At 44.2% G+C, this 9,501-nt stretch overlaps 1 protein-coding gene across 9 annotated transcripts in view; it reads left to right on the forward strand.

Annotated features, from left to right (window-relative positions):
- LOC105694804 (protein lap4) overlaps positions 1–9,076 on the forward strand; it is a 39,048-nt gene extending 29,972 nt beyond the window's left edge. For 3 of the 9 annotated variants that reach the window (XM_012415816.2, XM_012415820.2, XM_012415818.2), the window contains 8 exons: positions 1,197–1,673; positions 1,834–2,002; positions 2,068–2,185; positions 3,784–3,880; positions 3,952–4,065; positions 4,150–4,275; positions 4,759–4,959; positions 6,322–9,076. In XM_012415816.2, coding sequence (XP_012271239.1) covers positions 1,197–1,673; positions 1,834–2,002; positions 2,068–2,185; positions 3,784–3,880; positions 3,952–4,065; positions 4,150–4,275; positions 4,759–4,959; positions 6,322–6,600 — 1,581 coding nt within the window. In that variant the 3' untranslated portion in view covers positions 6,601–9,076. Of the gene's footprint in view, positions 1–1,196; positions 1,674–1,833; positions 2,003–2,067; positions 2,186–3,783; positions 3,881–3,951; positions 4,066–4,149; positions 4,276–4,758; positions 4,960–5,702; positions 5,787–6,321 lie in introns of those variants that run through there. The other 6 variants (XM_012415821.1, XM_012415817.2, XM_012415822.1 and 3 more) reach the window with 6 other exon arrangements.
- The last annotated feature ends 425 nt before the right edge of the window (positions 9,077–9,501 follow it).

Here is a 9,501-nt window from a genome sequence, read left to right on the forward strand (position 1 = left end):
AATAAAGGTGTAAGAAAGAAAGAAAGAAAAGAAAGGAATAAAAAAAAATAAGTCAGTGTATCTGTATCGACTGTATATCTACAAATTTTCTATAAATGTTACATGTTGACATAACTCTTATGGACCAGATGTTTATATATTATTACGGAATACCTGAGATATATGATAATATTTATCTAATGCTAATATTGAAACGATGTTGACATTGAAGTTCCAGTTTGACCGGTGCGGCGATAAGGGTCGTACGGTGTTTTTAATATTTTTTATCGGTACACGGGATATATGCCTCTTGCAAGTGCGATTGCGCCCCGGTTATCGTGAAACGATAACGGATCATTTTCCGAGCGTGAATCGGTATTGCTCCGATTTTATAATTTTTTTTTTTTTCAGAAATATTCCTCTGGCGACGTTTCTATTCTTATTCGTTAGACGGGTTTAAGGTCCTTCCTCGGTAAACAAGGACTTACCTAGGAATCCCGCAATCGTCCTCGTCAAAGATATTCCTAAGTGTGTTATCATTTAAACTCGTTTCAAATAGGGTACAAATGTCGAACGACTCGGATTTACGCGCTTAGGATAAGCAGGACACGTATACGGATTTTTGTTGTGCGTGTGTTGCAATAATATGGGAAGAGCCAGTGTACCAAGATACGACATGAATATTTCGAGCGTTAAACAAATCGAACATCCTGATATATATATAATATACACATATTATATATATAATATACATATAATACGAGGTCAAAGATGAATTCTCTCTAATTCCAACATAGGTTTTGTATGAAATGTAGCATTGGAAATAAATTTGATTTTAAATTAAATTCATGCCCTTTCAGGGGCGTTGTTGAAGAGGCTATAGCTAAACATTTGGCTGCCGGTCGTTGACTTTTCAGATCAGTTCTTGCAGGACTGCATCCTATGCCAAGTGATTTGGAATTAAAAAAAAAAAAAAAAAGAAACGAGTACATTATAGTCTACAAATAGTGTTAAAAAATATTTATATGCACATAGTCGCTGTAATGATGATTACGTGGACAGGGTTGGAAAGCAACAATGATTTGACGCGAAATGCCAGTTTTTGTGTGATTTTCTACTAATGTCCTGCACGAGGAGCTTGGCTCGGATGAAGTCCTCCAATCCCTCCTTCGACTAATTCTACGACTTCGACTAATCTTTCATTCTGATTTATCCAGCCAGTAAGCAAAGAGGATTCAGGGACATCCGTCGACAGTCCCACGTCGACGAGTTCTCCGATCTCCATCCTGTCGCCACTGTCCTCCATGACGACGTCCTTAAACAATTCTTCGTCCTTAACGAGCCCGACCTCACAGACCCTTCCCTCGCCCTCGAGGAAGACCTCGACCCCGAAACGGAGCATAACCTTCGCCGCCTTGCCAACCTCCCCGAGAACGACCTCGATAGGAGGGTCCCTGTCGACCTCCGACCTCCTAAAATCCACCCCGAGACAAAGACCCTACTCCGTGCACGATAAGCCCCTGAAGAGTCCCTCTTATCAGAGCCTCCTGACCGGAGGTCAGTCTCGTTTTCGGCTTCCTCCCACGCCCCTGACCAGTCCTGGCCTGGGAAACCTTGCTGGGAAAACCGGCCTCACGAGTTCCCTAAAAAACCGACAGATTGCACGCTCTGTTGCCGATAACACCCTGGTCGAGGTGGGTCTAATTAACACGTAACGAGACTAACTCTGTAGGTGGAGTCGGTACTTTTGAGCCTTCCTCGTTTCTTTTAACTCGTTCTCTAGAATACCTACTTTGTTGGTGGCAATCATCAGGCTGAGGGATAATTCGATTAATCCGTGAATTAATTGCACAGCCTTCGCCGAGTCCATCGCCGACCCCTGGCCCCGTGAAGATGACGGTCAGCGATAGGAAGAGGCTCTTCGAGAACGCAATGGAGGAGCACCTGAAGCCGTCGCCTAAGCCGGAGAAGGTTTTCAGTTTCCTAAGTCAAGACGAGGTGGAGAAGATGAAGCAGGAAGAGGGTATGGATTCTTGAGGAGTTTGGGTACGGGGTGCTTGACGATACTCATCGAGGATCTAATTTTAGAGAAGAAAATCGCCACCCTGACGAGAGACGAGCTGAAATCCTGGGCCCAGATCGATGAGAACGAGGGACTGGAAGAGGCCGAGGATGCCCTGGAAGATCAGGACAGCAGACGGCCTAAGTAAGATACAATGTGGTGCCTCTTCGTGGTGGAGCGATATGCGATTGCGTCCTCTAGCTTTGGCAACCTTCGGTTTCACCCCCTTGTCTTGGTTCCACCTATTTAGGGATCCCTGTTTTTATTTTTATATCTCTTTTCACCTGACAAAGAGGACGTTCGATGGAACCCTTGAATCTCTGGGCAAAGTGCAGTTGATGAATGCTGATGAGGGATTTTAAAGAGACCCTCGAGCGTTCCTTCGACGTATTTCTTGCTGTAACACCTTTTTTAGTAGTCATGCACTGTTAGTGTACGAGTTACAAGCACGAACGGTGGGATTTTGGAGTGGCGCCTTCGTTTTTTGCTGTCTAATTTTGCCAAATCTCGAGAGAACGGCCAAAAGTCGTAGTCAATATCGGCATGCCTGCTTTTATGTTAAGGACTAACCGTCACTTAGTCCCCGTGTACACCTTTACCTCATCTTCTCCGTGTAAATATGTACCTACGCATCTGTATTATATACCTTTCGTCCGTAGACAATGGAAGTATTAACCAACGTATTTAAGTAGTCGACATTTAGACACGCAACGAGAAGTATTTCCGAAGGCATTTAATTTATCACGCGTCTCGATAGACTTCACCGCCTTGAGAGAGCAAAGTCGGAGGGTCTATCCTGTACAACCGGACATTTTTTGTATATCTTTGTCTCGGCGGTATCTATAAATATAGCATATTTATTTACTGCTTGTAACGTTACGATTAGGAGATACTACTGCACGGTTTACGATGCAACGTGGAATTTTATATATATATACAAATAGTTTTAATAACTATACAGCGACATGTATTGTAAAAAGTGGTATTTGGTCTCAGCTCCGGTCGGCATTGAAACAGAGTTAAAACTATTATGTCATTCTCGAAGTACAACCTGAAGGTATTTAATTCTACTGTTAAGGGTTCGGTAACTCTAAGTCAGCTAAGGTTAGAAAAGTCCCCAGTCGGTGTCATTGGGATAAGGTAGTATTAATTAGGAATTTCATGTATCTTTTCCTTATATACTTTTCTATTAAACATCGCCGTTGTTTAACCACATGTCCAATCTGCACATTCACCTTCCAGAAAGCGATAGGTTTAACTTGCTTCGGTTTCACCAGTGGCAAAGAGTTCAAAAGTCTCCATAGAAGCCCGGAAGGATAGGGAGTTCGATGCTCGATAAATAGTACGTTAGCCAACGGATGGCGGCGCTGTAATCATTTCTCCTTCTCTGTTAATCTCACTGCCAAATATACTGGATTGCATTCTTTCTTTATCTTACACACAGTATATCCGTATTTCTATCTTCTTTTACCTCAACTTGTGGTTTTTTTATCCAACTTTTAGAGCATCAAGTGCTACATAGGATCCAGACTTCTCTGGAACTTCCGAATTCTTTGTCTGTAGATATCAGTAGTTTCCTTACATTTCACGTCGACAGGTGGCAGTACGAGTGACGTCCTATATTAGCTAATCCCCGGCCCTGTAACACCTAGTTGCTTTCTGTTTGTTTTCACGATAAGAACAAAAGTTAGATAGACGATTTGCCGGGTGATCGGTCAGTTTGCATGCTCGTTACCTTGCAGCAGTCGGCTGAGTTCGCACCACCTCCTGCAGAACATTCCTGGAGTGGTGAGGACGGCAAAGGCGGAGCGACGCCTAAAGGAACGTCTGATCCAGAAGGTACGATACTTATAAAACAAAAAATAACAGATGATAAAAAGAAACTCATAACGTGTCCACTTCACCTGCAGGGTCTGATCTCCGACGAAGACGAAGAGAGCCACCTGACGCCGGCAGAGCAGAGAGCCCTGAGGGCGGAAAAGAGGGCAGCATGGCGACAAGCCCGGTTAAAATCTCTGGAACAGGTACATTTACCGATCACCAATCCACGCAATCTTAACATGACCTCGTCCAGACTCTAATTTATCAACACTTCCTCTGTACCGAAGGACGCGCTGCAGGCGCAAATCGTCATAAAGAAAATGAGCGAGATGATGGACACCTCCGGCAAAACGGAGTCAGGAAAGGACGCAGTGGACGCCGAAGCTTCCCCAGAGCCGGAGAAAATTGCGGAGGTAAAGACGAAGTAACGAGAGAAAATTTAAGAAATAACGAGCGGCTCCCGTTAACCCAAGTACGGATATTAACCCAGAGAACGGTGACGCCGGCGAAGTAATTGTACGTCTTAACCAGATCGTTTACTAATAGCTCGTGAGCAAGTTACCCAGTAACTCAGTAATGAGTGACAACCGACTGCCGTTATCATGGTCTCCCGTACAGGTCTGTAAACTGTGGAACTCGATCTTGGGAGTGGAGAACAGTTCCTTCAGTTAGTATCACTCCCGTATAGTTAAGGACGCCACCACCGCGGGCGGCGGCGCTGCGGTCGAGCTCTCGCCTCGCCGTGGAGAATATTCCCGGAAAATGCCGCAAAGGAGTCGTTTTTTCCTCCGAAAATCGACTAGAGTTGACAGACCCGTGCCCCAAAAGTGGTCGCTGATACCTCGTGGTAACTGACCCGTGTCTCTCTCTCTTTCTCTCTCTCTTCCTATGAATAGTTCGCGAAGTTACGGCCATCTAGCGCGGATTTCCCTAAACTTGCCGTGCGCAGCAAGGTGGGTCCCCCTAAAGCGGTCCGCGAATCCGAGAAAGTCGTCGACGAGAAGGTGACTCGACGCACCGAAGAGTACGTCGACGAGGTCACGGGCGAGCGTCGTGTACGAACGGTCGAGTACGTCGAGAAGCTGATCGAACGCGAGGTACCTGACCATTCTCACTCCTGCAAGCGTCGCGTGCTCTCTCTGCGTGTCACATGCGTGCACCTACTTTGTACATACTTGAAACTACATTTCGAGGTAGTCGAAGAGTATCGCTCCCCACTGTAATCGCTTCCGATAACACTGGAGGGAAGGAAGCGATTACTTGCACATGGGTAGAGGTGGCTACACGCGAAATGTTGTAATAAGTCGTTACGATAAATCGTTACGGTAAATCGGTGCAGACTCGACCAACGCTAAAAAAAAAAACTCGATTCAAGTGCCTAAATTGCCAGTCGCTACAATTTATCGCGGGAATACCGATAAATCGTCGCGTTAAATCTGTGCAAACTGATCTGCACAGATATAACCTGTAGCCGCCTGGAAACGATGCTCTTCGACTTTTGGACTACACGGAGAATTTTCGTGTGCACGCATTTGCTTTATGAGTATTAGTCGCTGCAATTATTAGCTGTAAACGGGGGTGATTTAATTATTTTTTGAAAAGACGAAAGGCAAGAGTCCGAAGAGGCATTGCAAAGAGTCTGTTATGGTTGTGTAAAAGAGATTGATCGCTTTTCAACTCCCGGAGATCCGAGTGACTATTGACAACGGCCAGGCAGAGTTGTGATGGAATTTGTTGTTTGTACCCTGGAATGTTAATTAACACGGGTCTTGCATGGGTGGTGTGCATGAATACTGATTAACTACCGATGGTAGCTAATAATCGTTATTGTTCTTCCAAGATCCCGACACCTGGAATGCAACCCACACTGCCTTGAGACACTATTTCCGCTTCCACTGATCACTGACAATCTCTTCTTACTTTGGTATGCTCATAACTCTATCTTCTGTGGTAAACTTTCGGATTTTGTCTGAACGTTCGTGCTCGTCGACACGATTCGCTCCGATTTTCTGGCCTGAGAAGAGTTCCCTGCACTCGTTGATGCGGTATCTTTGATTTTTTTTCTTCGTGTTTTGAGGTGAGGTCGGCCATCTTTGATTGCGGCGTCGAGGTAAGGAAATCACGAAAAATTCCCAGCCGGGATTTTGCGAAGCGAAAGGCACTTATCAGTGAACATTAGGACACGGAGGATTCTGGGGATTCAGGAAAGGGTCAGTTGGTCGGTTGACGGCGGCAATTGCACCTGAAAATGGGAAAATACGGTGGAATACCGGCTGGATGTTTCTTGGGATTTCTTCGTTCAGGCGTGATCCAAGATGGCGGACGTCGTTGCGCCAAAGCCTTAGTTTGATAAATGCATTGCCTCGGTCTCAAAGGATTATGGACGAATCGGCGTTGTCGACCGGCACTCGTTCGAGTGGCATCGTTCTTCTCGTATTAGAACACCCTTATTCGTACAGGTGGAGACGCTGCGTGAGAAAATAATCTCCCTGGAGCTGAGCAACGCCGAGGAAGAGATGGAGAGCATCGGCGAGACCGGAGCCAGCGACGCGGAGAGCGAAAGCGAGGCCGGGACGTTTTCCGCGGAGAATACGCCGACGGAGGAGAAATCCGAGATCCTGGGCGAGACCGCCACCTCGGAAGAGACGACGGCGTCGGTCAAGATCGCAACGAACCCGGCTGGCGTCCTCTCGAAGAAGAAGAAACGGAAGCAGGGCCGGAAGAAAGGTCGCCATTGACCGAGGCCGAGCGTCCTTTGTACAAAAAGAGAATCAGGGAACTGCTGTGCCAGACCCTGCCATGTCTCTAAAACGATTAGCAGGGAGGATTAAAAAAGATACTAGACATGTCTGCGTCAGGTTCGGGTCGGGCTACGTAAAGAAACTTGGCCGAGTGTCGCGCCAAGTACGTTTCGCACGGCGCGAATCTGACTAGTAGGGCAGAATTTCTGAATTCCGTCTTCGAGACGTGAATCGGCATTAGCGCTTATAAGTAGAGAAGTTTTGATACCAATATTCGGAGATGTAGAAGTAGCGAGCGAAATTCGGTTATTGGGTTGGTTTACCCCAAAGGAATTGGGGGGAAAGGTGTCGAGCGTATTCCTGCGATTTTGGGCAGGAATGGTATTTAATGCAAGGCAGGATGGGATGCATTAGAAGGACCAGCTGTCGATTCGAGCCGAATTAAATTCCGTATAATTAGCAGGCTTCTTTAATTATGCGGTTAACGAAATATCGAGGGATATTCTTCACTTGTTCCGTACGTCGCGACGTCGATTCGCCGATGCGCCATCTTGAGACGGTTTTATCGCGGTATCGCGTCGTACGTGATATATTTTACATTTTTATTCACGTCAACTTATAATCCTTTATTGCGCCGTAGAGTTATCATTAAACGGGCGTTAAAGTGAAGTATCATATACCCTGTCGTATTATGTGCTAGAGTTTTAACTGTGAGTTTTAACATCACACTTAAGTTAACGATTGATTTAAGTTCAGCGACCATTAGCGAGCAGCCTGGAACTGAGCACAAAAGTAAATCCAGTCTGCAATTTCGAGGAAGGCGAAATTCAATATATATATTTTTTTCCTTTTCCTTTTTTAAGCAACAGTGAAGTACTGATAGAACATGCAAGGTGCAGTAATTCATAACTATAAGGTTTACGTAGCTCTAGCAATTTAATAGGTTCTGCAAAACTGTCAGGATTGACGGTGGTAACATTTTTTTCTTTAGTTCATTATTGCCTACGGGAACAATGCAAAAGGTTGCTGCAGCTTTTTACATTTCAAGTGCATTCAGAACTATTAATTTTAACGTTATCCCGCGCCAGGCGGCAGGAAAGACTATTTTATCGCTACGTTTTCTCGAGCTGAAGCTTATTTTACTTGACGGGAATCTAATTTTCCTTCGTTTAGAGTTAAGTGCGAAACCGTGCCTTTGTATGCAAAGGTAAAAGTTGCGCAACTTGTCGACTCGCAATTGTTCAGAGGAAAAGTAAAGGTATCTACATTGAACCGTGCTAAGGAGAAGTACCCTGGATCTTGCGAGAGATTTGTCAAGGATTAATTTCCACGGTGATCGAATTTAACACTAAACCTATCGACGATTTATACCCCCATTATAAATACCATTTAAACCGGTCAATTTTACCCGCTGGTGGTAGGTTTAGTGTTAAATCGAAACGTTGCGACATTTTGGAGTTAACGAGCGATCCAGACAAAAGTAGATCTAATTTTGCTACATTATATTCGTACTGCGGGCGAAGCTTCGTTTTACCGCTTATGAAACTGAGGTGCGATCTTCTTACCTGAGGAAACAGACAAAAGTCTCTTTTTGTTTTAGTGAGGAATATACCAGTCTGTATTAGATTGCCGCAAGATTGGGGCAGCTTTCGTTGTCAGGGGAATCAATGAAGGAAAAGGCATTTACGGGACCAATAGTTTAAACTTTAATTCCGAATCTATAGGACCCATATGTCGGTCGTTGATTACGTCCTTTCCCCGTGATTGTAAATATAATTTCTCTCTCTTTTTCTTTTTAATCCATTTTATTTTCTTTTTCGTTCCCGTCCTATCTAGGACCCATCACGACGTTGCCTTTGACGCCCTACAGAAAATAAATATGCGAATGCCTAGAACTCTTTCACGGGACTTCTAGAGGAAAACGATGACGATGATGATGATGATGATGATGTCTTAAAAATTATAACGATTCAAGACGCGGTTCGATTACATAATAACCGTTCCAACGCGATTTGGAACAACATCTCGTGCTTCGTATATGTAACGTTGATCCAATGTAAAACGTTCGTTACGGAATATATCCCTCCCTAGAAACTATATATTTCACAATCGCGTGCCTCGACTGTATCAGCTTGTGCGAAGTGGATGTCGATTAGTTAAATGGGAATCGATAACAGATTTCAAAATCGATATCGCCCCATAATTCGTCGCAGGTATTTGGGAACTTGAATCGCAGCTGGTACAGCTTAGAGCGATACGATAATTTAGGAAACGAATTAAAGTATTTAATATGTTTTAGATCAAAAGAATATATATATATAGATATATATATTTATTACAAACCACTATATTTCTTTAAGCAATATTTATACGTTTTGTATCGCTAAGAGCATTTGTAAACAAATTATCGTACATCTAGATGTAAAAGAAACTTCGCCAAATATATTGTTTCTTTCCTGAATTGCTAAAAGAATTCAAACCGTTTATTTATTTTAATAAAAATTGGGCCTTATAGCATGAATAATAAACCAAATAAAACGTAAAACTAAACCTGATGAAATGAAAAAAAATAGAAACTCAATTTAAAAAAATTTTACATGGCGAGTACAGAAATACTAACGAGAAGTCATTGGACTTCTATGCACTTCTATGCACACTCTACTGATATACCAGAGATCAGAGATGAGTTGGGAGACTGCTCACGGGCAGGATAATGTGATCGCATCCTGTGCTGCCCTCTGGTTTCGTACGTTAGCTTTCACCGTTTTTTGCCCCCAAGGGCGGCGCAACGAATTTCTGATAGGAGCTCGCGCACTTGGGATGGCGGTACCATCTACAAGTCGCCGTGGCGGCTCACGTACTCGTGATGGTAATACCATGCGGCAGTTGACGGTGGTG

The sequence above is a fragment of the Orussus abietinus genome, unplaced genomic scaffold (assembly GCF_000612105.2).
Source record: "Orussus abietinus isolate OABI.00-Male unplaced genomic scaffold, Oabi_2.0 scaffold550, whole genome shotgun sequence".
Taxonomy (NCBI): Eukaryota; Metazoa; Arthropoda; class Insecta; order Hymenoptera; family Orussidae; genus Orussus; species Orussus abietinus.